General features: G+C 39.5%; 1 protein-coding gene across 2 annotated transcripts in view; it reads right to left on the minus strand.

Moving 5' to 3' along the window:
- Nucleotides 1–20,982, minus strand: part of SLC38A4 (solute carrier family 38 member 4) — an 85,600-nt gene that overhangs the window by 8,544 nt on the left and 56,074 nt on the right. For both annotated transcript variants that reach the window (XM_027542655.1, XM_027542654.1), the window contains exons 5-13: nt 19,280–19,353; nt 18,528–18,620; nt 11,233–11,314; nt 11,064–11,146; nt 10,909–10,967; nt 9,754–10,029; nt 9,543–9,622; nt 8,363–8,463; nt 6,028–6,152 (exon numbers count right to left, since the gene is read on the minus strand). In XM_027542655.1, coding sequence (XP_027398456.1) covers nt 6,028–6,152; nt 8,363–8,463; nt 9,543–9,622; nt 9,754–10,029; nt 10,909–10,967; nt 11,064–11,146; nt 11,233–11,314; nt 18,528–18,620; nt 19,280–19,353 — 973 coding nt within the window. The remainder of the gene's footprint in view (nt 1–6,027; nt 6,153–8,362; nt 8,464–9,542; nt 9,623–9,753; nt 10,030–10,908; nt 10,968–11,063; nt 11,147–11,232; nt 11,315–18,527; nt 18,621–19,279; nt 19,354–20,982) is intronic.

A 20,982-nucleotide genomic window follows, 5' to 3' on the forward strand; every position in this document is an offset into this window, starting at 1 on the left:
GGACTGAAGACTTATAGAGTTGCCCAGTTATTCCTAAAATGGGCGACAGGGCAAAGAGGGAGATGGGAGATTGCTGGTGGTGGTAGATGGTGGAAAAAAATAGAATGAAACTTGCTAGTCGTTCCACATAAGAACACTGCCTTGCAGGGTGAGCCTGGAATCTTGAGGTCCCCAGCAGCTTTACCTATGTCAGGACAGAGGTGACTCTGGCTTATTACTGACTTATCTCAGTGTCCTTTTCTCTACTGACACAAACTGATAAGAACCTGGAAATGTGGGTCAGATACTGTGGGGACACAAGTCCCCCAGAGTGATTCCAGTCACGTTCCATGCAGCTCTAGAGAAAACATTTCCAGATTTAATGTTCCGAACAGGAGCCTATTAGGAGGTACTGTGTTCTAATATGCAGGCCCAATGGGAAAGTGAGAAATGTGGAGGCCAACTGGAAAGGGGGAGACTTCATTCTCAACTCAAAAAGAAAAAAAAAGCCATTCTATTGCTTAGAAGTGAACCACACTTCACTTAACAGGATTGTGTAGGACAAAGAGTGTAAGAAATACCGATGGTCACTGTGCTATTCCAGACATAGAAACATCTGCCATATTTCTATGCCTACATCCATATTCACTTCAAAACAGGAAATCTGAAGGCAACATAAGTGAAAAGAATGGTTTTACTAAAATAAAATGAAATAGAAGTAGCTAGAGGATCTGATTGGGGGCAGGAAGAGAGGAAGATGACAGAGGATGAGATGGCTGGATGGCATCACCTACTCGATGGACATGAGTTTGAGTGAACTCCAGAATTTGGTGATGGACAGGGAGGCCTGGCGTGCTGCGATTCATGGGGTCGCAAAGAGTCGGACACGACTGAGCAACTGAACTGACTGAACTGAACAGAGGATCTGAGACATGATCTCTCTTTTGTCTTAAAGAGAAAAAGGTGCAGTGAGTAGAATTTGAGTTTTTGCTGAAAATGTCGATTCCATAATAGACAACCCAGCTGCATATCACCTTCTCCAGCTAAGAAAGAAAAAATGTTGAGCAGCTTATAGAAAAACTAACCTTAATTCTCTTTATTTGTTCAATAAACACTTTGTGCCTTTTCTAAAAAGGAAAATGCTATCTGGAAAAAAGAAAGACAATAAATGGAGAGACAAAAGGAAAACCCAACCACAACTGACAACAAAACCCTTGTTATCTCTTCTTGGGCTCCTAAGAAAAATGACCAACAGATTTGTTGAAAAATGGAGAACACCAAAAATACCTAAAACTGATAGATTTTAATCCAGATTAAACCTAATCCATTTTAGGTTTTGCTTGTTTTATTATTTATGTGTGGGGATATCAAAACAAAGTAAATAAACTTATTGGTCAAGAGTTTCTTAATTCAAAGAAACTCATCAGAAGAACCATGCTATTTGACTCAGCATGCGACACATGGAAAATTTTGGGTTGAAATTGGAAGAAACAAAGAAATGCAGCACAACCAATTTCTATCATTTTGGGAGAGAAGTGACTAAATGCAGCCTGAATGTATTTGACTAGGGCAAGGAGGCCAAACTCGTTTTTATGTCATCCATCAAAGCATGGAGGCTTGGTTCAGGTAGCCAAAATCCTCACTCAAACTGAAGTTCATGGCAGATGTTGGCAAGGGGGAGAGTCTATGTCTTTTTTGCTAGAAAAGGCAGTTCATACAACTTAAGAAAAGGCAAGCTTCATTTGGAGATCGTCTTCCTTAGCAAATACGTTGAGCTCATCCTATGCCGGTCACCGTGCATAGGCCTAACCTCTAGGGGAAAATGTGGACAATTATATAGACCATCTCAATGTAACATTGTAAGGGTGAGGCAGATTTACAAACAAAATGTTTCATAACCGCACAGTTGCACTCATCTCACATGCTAGTAAAGTAATGCACAAAATTCTCCAAGCCAGGCTTCAGCAATACGTGAACTGTGAACTTCCTGATGTTCATGCTGGTTTTAGAAAAGGCAGAGGAACCAGAGATCCTATTGCCAACATCTGCTGGATCATGGAAAAAGCAAAAGAGTTCCAGAAAAACATCTATTTCTGCTTTACTGACTATGCCAAAGCCCTTGACTGTGTGGATCACAATCAACTGTGGAAAATTCTGAAGGAGATGGGAATACCAGACCACCTGACCTGCCTCTTGAGAAATTTGTATGCAGTTCAGGAAGCAACAGTTAGAACTGGATATGGAACAACAGACTGGTTCCAAATAGGAAAAGGAGTACATCAAGGCTGTATATTGTCACCCTGCTTATTTAACTTCTATGCAGAGTACATCATGAGAAATGCTGGGATGGAAGAAGCACAAGCTGGAATCAAGACTGCCAGGAGAAATATCAATAACCTCAGATATGCAGATGACACCACCCTTACGGCAGAAAGTAAAGAGGAAAGTGAAAGTGGAGAGTGAAAAAGTTGGCTTAAAGCTCAACATTCAGAAAACGAAGATCATGGCATCCAGTCCCATCACTTCATGGGAAATATATGGGGAAACAGTGGAAACAGTGTCAGACTTTATTTTTGGGGGGCTCCAAAATCACTGCATATGGTGACTGCAGCCATGAAATTAAAAGACGCTTCCTCCTTGGAAGGAAAGTTATGACCGACCTAGGTACCATATTCAAAAGCAGAGACATTACTTTGCCAACAAAGGTCCATCTAGTCAAGGCTATGGTTTTTCCTTTGGTCATGTATGGATGTGAGAGTTGGACTGTGAAGAAGGCTGAGTGCCGAAGAATTGATGCTTTTGAAGTGTGGTGTTGGAGAAGACTCTTGAGAGTCCCTTGGACTGCAAGGAGATCCAACCAGTCCATTCTGAAGGAGGTCAGCCCTGGGATTTCTTTGGAAGGAATAATGCTAAAGCTGAAACTCCAGTACTTTGGCCACCTCATGCGAAGAGTTGACTCATTGGAAAAGACTCTGATGCTGGGAGGGATTGGGGGCAGGAGGAGAAGGGGACGACAGAGGCAGAGGATGAGATGGCTGGATGGCATCACTGACTCGATGGATGTGAGTCTGAGTGAACTCCGGGAGTTGGTGATGGACAGGGAGGCTTGGCGTGCTGCGATTCATGGGGTCGCAAAGAGTCGGACACGACTGAGCGACTGAACTGAATTGAACTGAACTGAATGTTGAATGAAAATACATATTGAAGGATAGCAGTTACTTATGTGTTCTGAAATTTGGTTCTAATGGTCAATTTTGGTTTTAATGGGCATTGGATGGGAAATGCTTCCAGACCACAATGGGAAATACATCTAATGGGAAATATGTTGCCATTCTTGATAGTCAGATTTGTGCCAACGCCTTATCTGTTAAACAGGGGAAGAATTTCTATGGTCAATCTGGATTGTTAATGTCAAAGTGAAATGATCATCATCAAATGAAAGGCTAACTTCTACTTCCCGTGATTATGACTGCAGCCATCAGTGTCATCTGTAAGTAATGCATTAGCTCAACCGTTACCAGCTAGCTGGGTAACCCAACCAAGTCCATTAATCTTCCGAGACCTTGGCTTGAAAGCACCACATTTAGGGCTTATGAATAAAAAATAAAAAACAATGCAGAAGCACATAACAGATTTCTTTTATAAAATGCTTTGATTCAACAATGATATGAGTGCCCACTGTATGCCAAAATTTAATCAGTAATATCTTTACACACAAAAAGAAGGGTTCCAGATATTCTTTTCTTGGCAATGCTGTCTGCTTGAAAATTTTAACCTATGGTACAGTTTCTAAAGGAGATCAGTCCTGGGATTTCTTTGGAAGGACTGATGCTAAAGCTGAAACTCCAGTACTTTGGCCACCTATTGCAAAGAGCTGACTTATTTGAAAAGACCCTGATGCTGGGAGGGATTGGGGGCAGGAGGAGAAGGGGACGACAGAGGTTGAGATGGCTGGATGGCATCACCGACTCGATGGATGTGAGTTTGGGTGAACTCCGGGAGTTGGTGATGGACAGGGAGGCCTGGCGTCCTGCAGTTCATGGGGTTGCAAAGAGTCGGACACGACTTCATGACTGAACTGAACTAACCGTTTCTGTCTACAGCTGTCTTCTGCTTTATACCTACAATGGGGCTGATTTTAGGCTAAAGCTGTGTGCATGACATTTGAAATACTTTCAGATAAATGAGAGACAAGACATTATTTAAAAGTAAACTCTTAGCTGCCGTTGTAATAAAGATCTAATTTCATGCACTCATGAAAAAGGAATGTGCCAACAAATATTTCAGCACACAAGCTGCATTTAAAGTGACCACAGTGTCATTATGTGACTAGCCCTCATGTGTTTGGCCCTGTATGGAACATTCTGTACAAGACAGTGCTGACTACTGTGCTGCTAATTTTCCCCCTAAAATGAATGGTAAATTCAGTGTTTATGAAAGGAAGGAGAGTTGGCAGGCAAGTGCAGACTTGTGTTTCTCCATAGGTAGTGGTTTTAAATTGTAATTCAAGTCTCCACAACCAGCCCTGCTCTATGATCCCCTAACAACTGACCCCAATAGTAAATGCCATGAAGGGACTGTCCCAATACCAGTCTGGCAAGAGGGTATGTGTCAGTCTTAGAAGCATTAAAAAGATATATGATGGATAATATGACTATTTTTTTAAAGGAAATTTGGTTGTAGTGTGTCATTTACTTAACATGAATCTCTTTCTCATTCACCTTCAAGAATCAGATTAAATAGGGTGACTTTTGAATGTTAAGGTAGCATAATAGCACTAGGAGGCAAAAAAATGAAATATCTTCAGAACTGTGGTGAAAATGCAATATAATCTGAAAGTGAACGTGGTTTTGGCTTTCAAACTTCAAAAGTTGTATGAATTACTACTCATTTCTACTAATCTATGAGAAGCTCAAGATCTGCTTTTTTAAATTTTAGTTTAAAAATAAATTTCAATCTCAATAAAACCATAAAACAAATAAATATATAGAAATAAATGGAAAAATATCAATACAGTATACTAATGCATATATATGGAATTTAGAAAGATGGTAACAATAACCCTGTGTACGAGACAGCAAAAGAGACACTGATGTATAGAACAGTCTTATGGACTCTGTGGGAGAGGGAGAGGGTGGGAAGATTTGGGAGAATGACATTTAAACATGTAAAATATCATGTAAGAAACGAGTTGCCAGTCCAGGTTCGATGCACGATATTGGATGCTTGGGGCTAGTGCACTGAGACGACCCAGAGGGATGGTATGGGGAGGGAGGAGGGAGGAGGGTTCAGGATGGGGAACACATGTATACCTGTGTCGGATTCATTTTGATATTTGGCAAAAATAATACAATTATGTAAAGTTTTAAAATAAAATAAAATTTTTTAAAAAAAGAGGAAAAAAAAAGAAATAAATTTGGTGATTTTTTCCCCTACATTTGAAAAGTACTTCAGTTCAGTTCAGTTCAGTCGCTCAGTCGTGTCCAACTCTGCGACCCCATGAATCGCAGCACGCCAGGCCTCCCTGTCTATCACCAGCTCCCGGAGTTCACTCAAACTCATGTCCATCAAGTCGGTGATGCCATCCAGCCATCTCATCCTGTGTCATCCCCTTCTCCTCCTGCCCCCAATCCCTCCCAGCATCAGGGTCTTTTCCAATGAGTCAACTCTTTGCATGAGGTGGGCATAGTATTGGAGTTTCAGCTTAGCATTTAAAAATACTTGCTCTATGGAATTCCCTGGCAGTTCAATGGTCAGGTCTCTGTGCTTTCACTGCTGGGGAGATGGGCTTGATTCCTGGTCGATGAACTAAAATCTGCCAAGCTGGGTGGCTTGGCCAAATTTTTTTTTTAATTTTAATAAGTAAATAAATAATAAAAACTAAAAATACTTGCTGTATCTACATAGTACATAGTCAGTAGGTTCAAAAGGCTATATAAAATACAATGTTCTCAGGAATTGCATTTGAATTGAGTCAACATCAAGTCAGAGCATATGTACTAATCTATGTGGTCAAGCAGCATTCTTTTACCAAACCCAGGTACTTACAGGGAATAGCACTATGGGCACAGTTAGTGTTACTGCCATAAGAACAGCCAGGCGTACCATGAGGAGAGGGGTGTCAAATGTGTACACTTTGCTGTAAGCATGAAGCAATTCATCTTCAACTTCTCCTGCAAAGAGGAAGAGGAGAATGAGTCTGCTAGTGTAGTCAAATCGGCACTGCTCACCTTTGACAACATTTTATAGGAAGAACACAGTATAGCAGGAAGAACCCAGATCTGAGAATCCAGACACCTCTGTTTTTATCCTGTCTCAACTTATTAGTTGTGTGTGTGTGCTAAGTCACTTCAGTCGTGTCCAACTCTGTGTTCCTATGGACTGTAGCCCACCAGGCTCCTCTGACCTTGGGATTCTCCAGGCAGGAATACTGGAGTGGGTTACCATGCCCTTCTTCAGGGGATCTTCCCAACCCAAGGATTGAACCTGCCTCTGCTGCGTCTCCAGCATTGCAGGCAGATTTTTTTACTGCTCAGCCACCTTGTGTGATCTTTATTCAAATGAACAAAGGGTCCTGAAATTTGTAAAGTTGCAGATTTAATATAAAATTGGTAAGGCTCTTCTCTGGGTCACTGACATTGTGGTAAATCTCTCTGCTTTACAGAAGCACCACAAAACAGGACAGGCTGAGGTCCTCTGGTTGAAAGGGATGAAACGACTAAGCCTTATCAGACTGTCACTTACATCTTGCCATCTCCTTCGACTCCCACCTACCTAGTGAGCCCTGATGCAGCTTCTCCAAACCCAGTATGGAAACCCTAGGACAAATAATCTCTTAACACTTTTCCAAGCTCAACAGTTATGACCCCATCATTACTCTCATAGACGTATTCTTGGACTTTGTCAAGTTTTTGTTTGTCTCACTGAGTTGAGACTCATTAGACTAAGTAACTGCAAGGAAATCAAACCAGTCCATCCTAAAGGAAATCAGTCCTGAATAGTCATTGGAAGGACTGATGCTGAAGCTGAAACTCCAATACTTTGGCCACTTGATGCAAAGAACTGACTCATTGGAAAAGACCCTGATGCTGGGAATGATTGAAGGCAGGAAGAGAAGGGGACAACAGAGGATGAGATGGCTGGATGGCGTCACCAACTAGATGGACATGAGTTTGAGCAAGCTCTGGTAGTTGGTGATAGATAGGGAAGCATGGTGTGCTGCAGCCCATGGGGTCACAAAGAGTCGGACACCACTGAGCAAGTGAACTGAACTGAGACTAAGTAATAATGCAAAGATGAAGTAGTATGATTGCTATAGAGTCTTTCAGTGAATAATGCCCTAAGTTTAAGATGCTGCCCTCCTGGAAAACACAGTTCATTCAGGATTCCAGGCACACATAAGGAAATACTTATAGAATCAGATGTATTCTGATTTTCCGACTCCTTCCCTCAAAATCAAAGGAGGATAAAAATACTATCAATGACATTGTCCTGACTTTCATTAATTTACAACCAGCAGAGTTTATGCCCAATCTAAACCAGAGCTTGGTTAAAAACCAAATATTAGTCAAAAAGAAAAAAACCCAAGCAAATGGTGCCCTCTCCAGCCTCTTCCTCCCCAACTTGTCTTGCAATCAATTTAATTTACTGAGTCAGTCAGAAAAAAATACAAAACTATAGACAGTTTTATTTTAAAAATATATGTAAGTTGATAACATTGGTTAATATTAATGTTTGATTCCCTGAGATTCATCTCTAGGGCCAGTGCATCAGGGAAGAGAAGAACAATCCTGCTCCTTTTGTATCCATAGAAGAAATATTTTCAGCATAATTTAATGTGACCAGAATCACTTTGTTTTTTGAGAGTATGTCCCCAGATTGAAAGGAATGCTGTCATGTCCCTTTCACTTAGAAACCAGTCACTATAATAGAATAGAATGAAATTAGCCAGAAAATTTGTCTAATGCTCCAGGCCTCCAGATCTGACTTGACTGGTAAACAAGAAGCAGGTTCTAACTCAAGGACTTTGCACTTTTTCTGCCATTTGTTAATTAGTTATTCTACCAAAAGAGCTTTGCAACATACAGCTGAAATACCCTTTATCCCTTAAGAAAAAGAATTATGATTGAGAGGTTTTTTTTTTTTTTTTTATAAAGTATGAGGGAATTCACAAATTATTGTAAACTGTTAGGCAGCCTAATTCAATTTTTCTTAAGTCATTTTCTTAGGTCAAATGAGGAGGCTTATATAGCATGCTAATTGAGTATATGCATCTATAGATCATGCTGTTTATTGAGAGTAATTAAAAGAATTATACCTACAGGTTAATGATCTGTCCAACTAGGATTTGCACAAAGAGAATGACTTTGACAGAGTGACCTACCATAAAAGGTTAGGTAACCAAAGAGGGCAGCAAGCAGATACATGACGAGCATCCCTGTGATGGAGACATTCGACACTGTTTGCATCTTCCTCCGGGACCGACTGAAAAACATAAAGGACATTGAGCTTTGATTTTCTGAACTGATGAAAATACTACATTTTTGCCATTTAAAAGCTAAGAACACAATATACGTCTGTGTTGTTCATTTTAAAACCACATTTTTAGTGCAGAAACATCACTTTTTAAAATTCGCCTTCGAGAATTACGGAGGATTTGCTTCCATTTTTCTTAAATGTTACCTCTTCAGTCTTAGAAATAACTATTTTCCTAGAAAAGGATCAGCTTATTTTATGTTGATAAGTACATTTGTCTATTGCACATTTGAGAGTGTAATTGACACAAGGGTCAAGCTGGCTTCTAATGCAGAAAGACTTCATACTTCACAGTGAGATAGATTTGAGGGCAAGAATCCACAAGAACCAACAAAACACTCCTTCTAGGAGTCCAGACTACCTGAAAGCTTGATATTTTTACCTGGACAGCTTCTGGAAACCATTCTGGAGGCACTTGGCTGCTTAAACCATCATCAGGCCTCTAGGGTAATTGCTATCACTTCTCTTTGAGCTAAGATCAAGTGTAGATGAACTACTACATAGGACTTTCCAAGTAAATGGAAGTGCTCTAAAAGTTTTTCAAGAAGTATATCTGAATATATGGGGCAAGTTATTGTTGTTTAGTGAGAACTGAGTATTGAAGTCTGGGTAAAGAAGATGAGAATTATTATATGACACCTTCCCCTCAGGGTAAAAGAAGAAGCTGCTTAGCCAGGCCACCCTAACCATAATTTTTGGTCTGCATAGGTGTGGGTCATTTCCAGCTCAGGTGACATCTTCTTCCCACCAATTTCAAATTCCACATGCCTGCCAAAATCCTTGCAGACATGGGCTCCTCCTCCCCCTGGACCCCTCACCTGGATCATTAGGATGAAGGAGTAGGAGAAAAGAAAGTAGCGAAGGGGCTGATTCATACCTTTGTGGTTAAAACATGTTACTGATGAGTGGTTACAGCATAAACTTTCTGCAAAGACAAAGCTGTAAACTATGCTTCTGTATGAAGCACCTTTGAACATATAAGCACATTTTCAAAGCAAGTTTAAATGTTAAAATGATGGCTGCCTTACTCTTTAAGTTCACTGTAGATAGGAAGGACCTCAGGGTGGCATACAAAAGCAAATGCTAGGATGGGAATTGCATAGGCCGTCTGAAAAACAAAAATAACACCTCATATTTAGCATTCCAACACAGAAGGCTACCTCAGGCCATCTCAGCTTCTGAAATAAAAACTCAGAGACTCCATTGCTAGGCTCTTAGAGGTCTCTGGCTCTCACATACCCTGGAGTTGAAGACAAAGTATTTGGGCTGACACTTGTCATCACTGTGTGCTTCAAACTCTACTCCACTGCCATGAAGAGAGCCCTTGGCCTGGTTCTCATCGAGTCCGGCAGCATTCTGGTGGGTGTAATCCATCATGAAGTTCACACCACTACTCTCAGTGTTGTTGAGTAACATCACCACGTGCATTGGAACGGTATTGTTGAAAGTCAGATTCCCAACACTGTGATCCAGAATGGGCAGAGGACAGGGTATTTGGAATTTCTTGTAAATCACCTAGACCAGATCATTAACAACAACAACAAAGAGTCAGCCTTTTGAGGAAAACAATGAAACAAAAATCCATATGGTTGGTTTATGGGGTAGATATGAGGGAACTCTGCTGAAGATTCCTCTTAGACTAATGGATGATGGAGACTCCCTATAGCCTCTGTTCAAAGGAAGGAGCTGGAGCTATGGCTGGAGTTGGAGCTATGGTTGGCAACAAGACAGCATTTTGTGTGAATCCATCCTAAGCTTCATGCATACTCTTCCATGAGAAAGATGATCATTTTCTTGCTGCATTTCATCTCTTTCATCTCTTCAAACTAATGAAAATAGTCATCAGAAACTCTTCCTTCCTCCTTTGCCTCTTTGGAGAAATGCTATATGAATGTTGGCATTCATGATACTTGCTGAAATTCCTCCTTTTAGAGGGGAGTGGGATAGGGTGGGAAAGGATTTCTTTCTTTAATTCCCCTTTGGTCACCTTCTCTTCATGGGTAGAATGAGTAAGAGAAAATGGCTGATTCATGCAAATAAGGATAATTCTAGAGTCTATTCACTTATTTTCTGGGTCTCTTCACTTCTTCTTCCTCCACCTTTTTAAACACTGAGTTATTGTCACATTCCTGCTGAAGTGTTCCTTTTGTCCAACTATAACATCTAGTGTGCCTAGAACATACTATTAGCAATGGTCTTGACATTCTAACTCAACTATATTTAAACTCATGACTATTCGTCTCTCATTCCAAATGAGAATACAAGAAAATCGCTTGTGATGCAAGAACTATTTCATGCGAATGATGTGCTTGAACAAAAATTAGGACACCATTTCAAGCGCTGAAAGCATCACATGCCTACCAAGTTACAAGGATCATGTCAAAAATCACTTACCACACTGACAAAAAACACCATGCAAGTAAGAGAAAATCCGCTGGTATAACCAAGGTAACCTAGGAGTTAGGAAATTCCAGAAGGTGAATATGGCATCTACAGTCAGCTTACCTCTTAAAATATAAAATTAAAACCAAAGTGGAAAATGACTTTACCTAAATTTTTAAGAAGAGAAAGTGGAAGAATTATTCCAACAGACACAAATATGACGAGGTAGTTGCCGTTGAGATACCATTCTCTAGAAAAGAAAGACCAGAATATTAGGATCAGAAAAGACCAAGTAGAATGAGTCTATCGAAGTTACAGAGAAAACAGAAGACATACCCAGTATTTTCTTCGAGTCCCATGAATGCTCTGATTACTTCAGGTAGTTCATATTTAATGATAAAGAGGTAGCTTGACATGGCTAAAATGGAAAACGTGACAGCTTAGTGGTGTTCATGGCACCAACGTCACAGGCAGTTGTGAGAAGTCCAGGCACTGGGGACATCCCAACTTCTCAGTACTTCCCAAACCGAAAGAAAAGCCACCCACTGTGTATCCTGTATGCCTTCCAAGTTCTTCTCATAAATGGATATTGGGCCCTTTGGCTCTTCCCGATGGACGTTTGCCGACAGTATCAATGCTGATGCTGTGTTAAATCCAGCTCTGGGGTTTTCAGTGAAGCTGCAGTTTTGAAGCTTTCCTGTTAGTAGTCGTCATGGCCTTACACGTATGCCTGTTTGTATCTAAAACTCAGGCAGAGGTTTGACAACCAAAGGGGTCAACCACAAGAGAGGGGGGTAGAACTGCAAGGTGGAGTTGGGTAGAGTACGTGTCACTCTGCCCTCAGTAGGTGGACACCAGTTTAGTCCTGTGTGATCTCCATGAGGGCACACAAAATCTCAGACTGCTGATTCTCCAAATTGGAGTCATACTGGATTGATAAAGAAGAAAAGTACAAGAGAGGATAGCTTCTCTAACCTTTATCAGTGAAGTGTTTTTCTGTATCTTTTGTCCAAATAAGAAATCATAAAAAAGTGGCAAAATTTCTTGAGCATCTCTATAAGTGATGCACGTGTGAGCATGTACTCTTCTGAAAATTTGACCTATGAAAATGTGCAAACCCTCTCTCTGGAAAAACATTTATATAGACATGCACAATAAGATACAATTTGGGGGTTTTATGCAACATCCCTTTCCAAAGTCCATCCACTCAGTGAAGAATAATACTAATTTGCTATTTCACACATGGTCAAAGGGCTCAACTGAAAATAACACTGACAAGTTTCACATCGCAAGGTTTAAGGGTGTGCTACTTCCTTCTAGTGAAGTTTTGCTAACAGACATTTCAAGCAGCAATCCAAGTTGCAAATTGAACTATTAATAGTTTAAAATATTTCCTTAACCTCAAATAAAAGCAATAATAGTGATAATAGTTCCCCACATGGTTTAGCTTTGCATGTGGCCAGCTGAAAAGCCATGTGAAAGAGGAAGATGCCTCTTATTGTCTTCATTCCACAGCTGAGGATATAATGATTATGAGAGCTTAAATGACATGTCCAATATCACACAGCTTGAAAAATGACAGACCACATCCAAAATATAAGCTCCCTAATTTCAGGCCAGTGTTTCTTCTCTATTGTGAAATGAAATGATTTTTACAATATCTGATGTGTCTTCTGTAAACATGACTTGGTTAATCTTTACAAAGACCTTGGCCAAAGCTAAATCTTACAGAGGGTAAACAGAGGAGATATTTCTGATTAACTAGTTCAGTGAGGTACCATCAATTTTAGAGCTGTTAATTGCTGACTTTCAGTGATGTCACCCCTGTTAATGTGTTTGGTCTTCAAAAATTCAGAATGATCCAGACCTGTCTGGATAATGTCAACATTATTCTGCTAATATTGAAACATCCATGGTCAGTGTTAATTTTTCAGGGGATTGAGGGAATTAAATGTTCTAAATGTGGAATTGCCAAATACAGGTGATTTCTTTTAGGCTACAATAACCATTAATCACACAGAGTAACCAAAATGAGAGATTTTCAGGAATGCTGTATGAAATTTCATCTTACTCCTTTAAAGCCATACTGTGTGTGTGTGTGGTGGGGCTTGATTGAGAGACCAAGCTATAGTTTATCCCATTGTTTAGAAGCATACTAGTAGCTACACTTGGAACAATAGACAATGCTGTTGCCACTCAGCCTGTTGGGATCAGTGCTAAGTATGTGTATGTCCAGTTAGTTCTATGGGCCAAATAAGTATATTAGAATACCTGCAAAGGACTCCCATGAAATCCTTAAATTTAAATTTCCTACTATGAAATGCTTGATACTTAAATCTTCATTGTACCTGTTCAGTCGCTAAGCCATGTCCAACTTTTTGTGACCCAATGGACTGCAGCACACCAAGCTCCCCTGTCCTTCACTACCGGAGTTTGTTCACACTCGTGTCCATTGAGTCAGTGATGCCATCCAATCATCTCATCCTCTGTTTCCCCCTTCTTCTCCTGCCCTCAATCTTTCCTAGCATCAGGATGTTTACCAATGAGTCACATCAGGTGGCCAAAGTATTGGAGCTTCAGCTTTAGCATCAGTCCTTCCAATGAACTTTCAGGGTTGATTTCCTTTAGAATTGATTGATTAAATCTTAATAAGGCTGAAAATTTGAACCAAATGTAAAGCAATTTATTTGGTGGAGGCTGGGGGACTTTTATGCTTGGGGCTCAACGCCAGTAAAAAGAATGAAACAATTACTGCCAAATTCTACCTGGGATTGTACTCTTAATATATAAAAATATGACAGACATAAATACAAATCATTATGATATGACTGGATTTTATTTATCTTCTTAATAACTATCCATTAGTAGGAGCAGTTATAGTTAAAGGTTTTTAAAGAAATTGCTGCATTTTAGAAATCCCAGATAATTCCAGTGATTTTATTAATCAGAAAGAATGGCCTCCTTGCAAGCTCTCTATAGCAGCATTGTTTGCAATAGTAAAAAACTGAAAACATTCCAAAACTGTTCATGGAGTGATTCAGTAAATCAATTACTGTGCATTTGTACAATGGAAAATTCAAAAACCATTATAAAGAGTAATATGCAAAAACATTCAAGGCATATTAGTAAATAAAAAGCAAGCTATAAATCAGTGTTATAAGATGATCTTATTTTAACAATAACACTATATTTGTTAAATTTGACAGAGAGGAAAACCTGAAGTGGTTTTTTCTAAGAGTGATTTACATAAACATTTCTTTGTAATCTGTTGCTGCTACTAAGTCACTTCAGTCGTGTCTGACTCTGTGCGACCCCATAGATGGCAGCCCACCAGGCTCCCCCGTCCCTGGGATTCTCCAGGCAAGAACACTGGAGTGGGTTGCCATTTCCTTCTCCAATGCATGAAACTGAAAAGTGAAAGTGAAGTCGCTCAGTCGTGTCCGACTCTTAGCGACCCCATGGACTGCAGCCCACCAGGCTCCTCCATCCATGGGATTTTCCAGGCAAGAGTACTGGAGTGGGGTGCCATTGCCTTCTCCATTGTAATCTGTATATTCATGTAATGTTTTAGTTTTTCACAATTAGCATGTATTTGTCTTATAATTGTAAAAATCTCATTTAAGAACAACCAGAAAACTGGGGAGGAATTAGGAGGAATTATGCACTGAACCCGTATTATTATGACCTTGTGAGAATAAACTACTACTCTCATTTACATAGATGGAAAAAATGGATGCAGATATGTAAAGTGATTTTCCCAAGGTCATAGACAGTGACAGAAACAAACTCAAATTCAGGTGCGTCAGGATCCAAAAGTCTATTCTCCACTCAAGGATTTAAAAACCTCTTGAGATGGTTAGATAGCATCAGCGACTCAATGGACATGAGTTTTAGCAAACTCTGGGAGATAATGAAGGACAGGGAAGCCTGGCATGCTGCAGTCTATGGGATCAAAAAGAGTTGGACACAACTGAGTGACTGAATAGCAACAACATATCGGTTCTATATAAACAAGGTTAAAGGAGCCCAGAGGTGCTAGTACCTAATAGCTTAGAGAATAGGGGATCATGGGAACAATCAAAGAGGGAGAGAACGCATGTGTGGTAAGGCTGGAGGATGATAAAAGTAGGGGAGCTGAATGTAGTTAGTTATGACACAAAACACATAAGGAACAGATGATAGATGAGTAAGGAGAGAGAGAGAGACAGATCAATAGGGGGTTTTTCAGGAAAGGTAGACAAAGGAAAGATGGTTAAGACCTTTATATGTCAGACTAAAGAGTTTAAATTTTATCTTGAAAATAATGAGGGCATGCTGAAGAATTTTACGCATGTGAGAAGCCGGGGTAGATCTGGATTTGAGAAAGTTAATTTGGAGGATGAATTACAAATGGAAGAGGGGAAACTCAAGACAGAAAGATCAGTTAGATGGCTACTGCAACAATTTGAAGTGTGGTGATGAGACTAGAAGGAGAAAGATTCAAAAGATAAACAAGAGAAAGAATAGTTCAGTTCAGTTCAGTTCAGTCACTCAGTTGTGTCCGACTTTTTGTGACTCCATGGAGAGCAGCACGCCAGGCTTCCCTGTCCAACACCAACTCCCAGAGCTTACTCAAACTCATGTCCATCGAGTTGGTGATGCCATCCATCTCATCCTCTGTGATCACCTTCTCCTCCTGCCTTCAATCTTTACCAACATAAGGGTCTTTTCTAATGAGTCAGCTCTTCATATCAGGTGGCCAAAGTATTGAAGTTTCAGCTTCAGCATCAGTCCTTCCAATGAATATTCAGGACTGATTTCCTCCAGGACTGACTGGTTTGATACCCTTGCAGTACAAGGGACTCTCAAGAGTCTTCTCCTACACCACAGTTCAAAAGCATCAATTCTTTGGTGCTCAGATTTCTTTATAGTCCAACTCTCACATCCATACATGACTAATGGAAAAACCACAGCTTTGACTAGACGGACCTTTGTTGGCAAAGTAATGTCTCTGCTTTTTAATATGCTGTCTAGGTTGGTCATAGCTTTTCTTCCAAGAAGCAAGTGTCTTTTAATTTCATGGCTGCAGTCACCAACTGCAGTGATTTTCAGTTCAGTTCAGTTCAGTCCAGTCCCTCAGGTGTGTCCGACTCTTTGCGACCCCGTGAATCGCAGCACGCCAGGCCTCCCTGTCCATCACCAACTCCCGGAGTTCACCCAGACTCACGTCCACTGAGTCAGTGATGCCATCCAGCCATCTCATCCTCTGTCATCCCCTTCTCCTCCTGCCCCCAATCCCTCCCAGCATCAGGGTCTTTTCCAATGAGTCAACTCTTCACATGAGGTGGCCAAAGTACTGGAGTTTCAGCTTTAGCATCATTCCTTCTAAAGAAATCCCAGGGCTGATCTCCTTCAGAATGGACTGGTTGGATCTCCTTGCAGTCCAAGGGACTCTCAAGAGTCTTCTCCCACACCACAGTTCAAAAGCATCAATTCTTTGGTGCTCAGCCTTCTTCACAGTCCAACTCTCACATCCATACATGAGCACAAGAAAAACCATAGGAGCCCCCCCAAAAAAGTCTATCACTGTTTCCATTGTTTTCTCATCTATTTGCCATGAAGTGATGGGACCGGATGCCATGATCTTAGTTTTCTGAATGTTGAGTTTTAAGCCAACTTTTTCACTCTCCTCTTTCACTTTCATTAAGAAACTCTTTAGTTCTTCTTTGCTTTCTGCCATAAGTGTGGTGTCATCTGCATATCTGAGGTTATTGATATTCCTCCTGGCAATCTCAATTCCAGCTTGTGCTTCATCCAGCCCAGCATTTCACATGATGTACTCTGCATATAAGTTAAATAAGCATGGTGATAATATACAGCCTTGATATACTCATTTCTTGATTTGGAACCAGTTCCATGTCCAGTTCTAACTATTGCTTCTTTACCTGTGTACAGATTTCTCAGGAGGCAGGTCAGGTGGTCTAGTATTCCCATCTCTTTCAGAATTTTCCACAGTTTGTTGTGATCAACACAGTCAAAGGCTTTGGCATAGTCAATAAAGCAGAAGTAGATATTTCTCTGGAACTCTCTTGCTTTTTCAATGATCCAGTGGATGTTGGCAATTTGATCTCTGGTTCCTCTGCCTTTTCTAAATCCAATTTGTACATCTGGAAGTTCATAATTCACATACTTTTGAAGCCTGGCTTGGAGAATTTTGAGCATTACTTTGCTATCATGTAAGGTGAGTGCAATTGTGTGGTAGTTTGAACATTCTTTGCATTGCCTTTCTTTGGGTTTGGAATGAAAACTGACCTTCTCCAGTCTTGTGGCCACTGTCGAGTTTTCCAAATTTGCTGGCATATTGAGTGCAGCACTTTCACAGCATCATCTTTTAGGATTTGAAATAGCTCAATTGGAATTCCATCACCTCCACTAGCTTTGTTTGTAGTGATGCTTTCTAAGGCCCACTTGACTTCACATTCCAGGATGTCTGTCTCTAGGTCAGTGATCACACCATCTTGATTATCTGGGTCTTGAAGATCTTTTTTGTATAGTTCTTCTGTGTATTCTTGCCACGTCTTCTTAATATCTTCTGCTTCTGTTAGGTCCATACCATTTCTGTCCTTTATCGAGCCCATCTTTGCATGAAATGTTCCCTTGCTATCTCTAATTTTCTTGAAGAGAACTTTAGTCTTTCCCATTTTATTGTTTTCCTCTATTTCTTTGCGTTGATCACTGAGGAAGGCTTTCTTACCTCTCTGTGCTATTGTTTGGAACTCTGCATTCAAATGGGTATATTTTTCCTTTTCTCCTTTGCTTTTCCCTTCTCTTCTTTTCTTAAGAGCTGGTATTTAATGGAATGGTCAGGGTTAGGGAGAGAGGGAAATGCTCAGGTTGATTCCCAGATTTCCGGCTTAAGAAATCTGCTGGTATTGTTTGTTCACCAAGATGAAAGAACAGAAGGATGGAATAACCAGTTTGGGGACTGGGTAGGAGGTGGGGAAGTAAGTGCCACTGTGTGATGATATAGTCTGGATCATGCAAGAGGACATAGCCACAGGACATCAGAAATATGGATTAAAATGTCTTTAGAAGGTCAAAGACATGAGAGGACCAGTGAAGTTGGTGGGCAAGTATAACCTGGAACATGATTAAAAATATATGCTTCTCAGCTCTCTCTGGAAATGATCATTCAGGAGGAATATAAGAATCTGTTTTACAATGCTTTTGATGCCTCACCAGCATTTTACTTTAGCACAACTTCTATGAACAATGCCCAGTGGGCTGACTGCATAAGATGTGTCTCAATGACCTCAAAATTTACCACGTGCCTCAGATACTGAATATTTCCTTTTGTGAAATATACTCAATCATATATATTTATATATATTTGAAATCAAGAAAGGTTTTATTCTTTATTTTTGTTATAGAATTTATTTCATAGGGTTTATATAGTATTTCATTTCAATATAGATATCAGTGTTTTGGGTTACAGAGAGATAGCAAATCTGTCTAGAAAACTTTACTTATTAAATTTAAAAATGATAAAACAGGTATTTCTATTTAAATTCCTGTTCACTGCCATTAAATTTTCTTATTTCTTGAACCTCCTTTAGAAAGTTTAAATGGTTTGTTGAAAGCTAGAACCTTACCTCCAATGTTCTGCATTGTAATGGAGATAAAAGCTCCGATTTTCCCAGGCCATCCAAATGCCTTTTCACCTAGTTTTTCATAAATTAAAGACCCTATAATCAGAAATGAAAAGAACCTTGTTAAGAAACTGCTTTAGTGATGAAGATATTTCTATAATATAATTCTGCACTGGAACCTCAAACATGTAAATAACAGCATATAGAAATCACAGATCTCAGGTTCAGTCCCTGGGTTAGGAAGATCCCTGGAAAAGAAATAGTAAACTGCTCCAGGATTTTTGCCTGGAAAATTCCATGGACAGAGAAGCCTAGGGGGCTATAGTTCATGGGGTCACAAAGAGTCAGACACGACTGAGCACGAGCACCTAAATGACCTAAGTGACCACCTGTAGAAATCATAAACCCCAAATACACAATCTCAAAAGCCATTACAAAATACGGTGTATGTTCTCCAAACAAGGAGTGATGGCTTCATTCACTTTGGCTCCATGCAGCAAGTTAGAACTGTTACTTCCATCATCCACCAAAAGTCTTTTTCTGTATTTGGCTTGAACCTGAGCAGGCTGACTTTCACTTTCACTTGATTTTTCACTTGCCTAGATAACTAAGAACACGGAGAGGCCATGTGATTGGGATTAGAAGAAAATTAACTGTAAAATTGATTAACACCATCTTATAGGTATGGAGCTAGGGACTGAAGTGCCTTTAACCAGAATCAAAATGGCATGTCTGGTGTCTAAGGAGTAGCATACCTCCTTCTTTGGCAGTCTTTAATAAAAGATGAACTGAATAAAGAGATAGGACCGCCACGGCAAGCAGCATGATTCTGTGAAAGGAATAGAAAGGAGACAATAAGATTTATGTAAAAAATAAGACATAATAATACATGATGTTACAATACATTATTACACTGGTCTTTTCAATCATTAACTTTCCAACAATATGTGGATTTGGGGAAGCTGGAAAATTCTTTTTCAGAATGTCACAAATACTCTTTAATGCTTCAGAACTGGATTGGCTTTATTTTATGGGTCAAAATGTACTACTGGAAGTCCCTAACCCACCTTTTTTAGTGTGTTACTACTAACAATAGTAGAATCTAGTTTAAAATTTGGATGCTAAGCTACAGCAAAATTAGCAAATACTATATATACTTACTCAGTATAAGGGGCATATGTATATGTATATCATATTTGCATGATATTCTCATGAATATTTATAATTGAAGGGCTATTCAATGACCTGACTAAACATTCATCTAAAATCTAGAAACAGAGAAGCCAAAGCAAACTCTGAGTTCCATTACTACTGTCTGTGCATTATATGAGAGTGGTCAGAGGTGTGAACCAGAGGGTCTGGCAAATGCCTGTATAATAGAAAAAACAGAAAAAGGTAAGTCTAGGCTACAGGAAAACCTTTGTTGTACTCAGAAAAGAATCGTTTCTGGTTCAGGGCCCTCCACATGTTCACAGGCATATATGGTTTCTTTATGTATTCAGTGATCAGTGCTTTCCAAAAACAAGAACTGAACAGCAAAAATCAAGTGTAGATAGAAGCAATTATATAATAAATTAAGGAATAATAGTAATCTTTACCTGAAACTGAAAAAAAAAATCTTATTCTGTGTCTGTTTCCTATGATGAGAGCACACTAAACATTCTCTCCACAACTGATCTAATTCTTTGGTAATTCCTAGGAAAGTTAAGTTTGCAAACATAGATTTAGACAATGAGGTACAAATATTCTAACAATTCTAGCTCTATTGTGCTCTTATTTATCATAAAATATGTTCGCCAGAACTGTCTAATCAATGTCTTATTAATCTATTGTTCCATACAGCTTATGAATTGACCTGTTTTTAAGAATTATGCAATTCAGATTACATAATTTTATTCCCTGGAAAAATGATGAGAATACTCTATATTCTAAACATATACTTGCTTTGGTAGAAAATACTAAAAGTAAACACCAATGAAATCCTGTGTCACTTGTTGGGAATTAAGGGAAATTGCTGAATCCATTTTGGGCTACTTGGATACACAAAACACATCTCATGATCTCTAATGATTTAATTGCTTCAGCCAAATTAATCTGGTAAATGTTTACAGGCCTAAAATGAGGCTCTCAGTTTTAAAAGTGGAATATTCTCCTCCCATGAAGATGATCTGCAGCTCTAGAATTGGAGAAAGTATCTCTTACTTCTAACTCATCAGTGATCTAGGAAAATTTCCTAATTATTTTAATGGTATGTGTAATTAGTACAGAGAAGGCAGTCTGTTTGTTTCAAAGGCAGAGTATATTACAAAAGTATACAACTACATATATGACTACACTTCTGGTCATTAAGAATCTGAGAATTTTTTAAAACTACTTTATTTCAAACATGGCTTAGAAAGGTAAAGGTGACATAAAAACCCATTCAGCTAAAAACTATAATCTAACAGTTCAATCAAAG

This window comes from Bos indicus x Bos taurus, chromosome 5, assembly GCF_003369695.1.
Source record: "Bos indicus x Bos taurus breed Angus x Brahman F1 hybrid chromosome 5, Bos_hybrid_MaternalHap_v2.0, whole genome shotgun sequence".
NCBI lineage: Eukaryota > Metazoa > Chordata > Mammalia > Artiodactyla > Bovidae > Bos > Bos indicus x Bos taurus.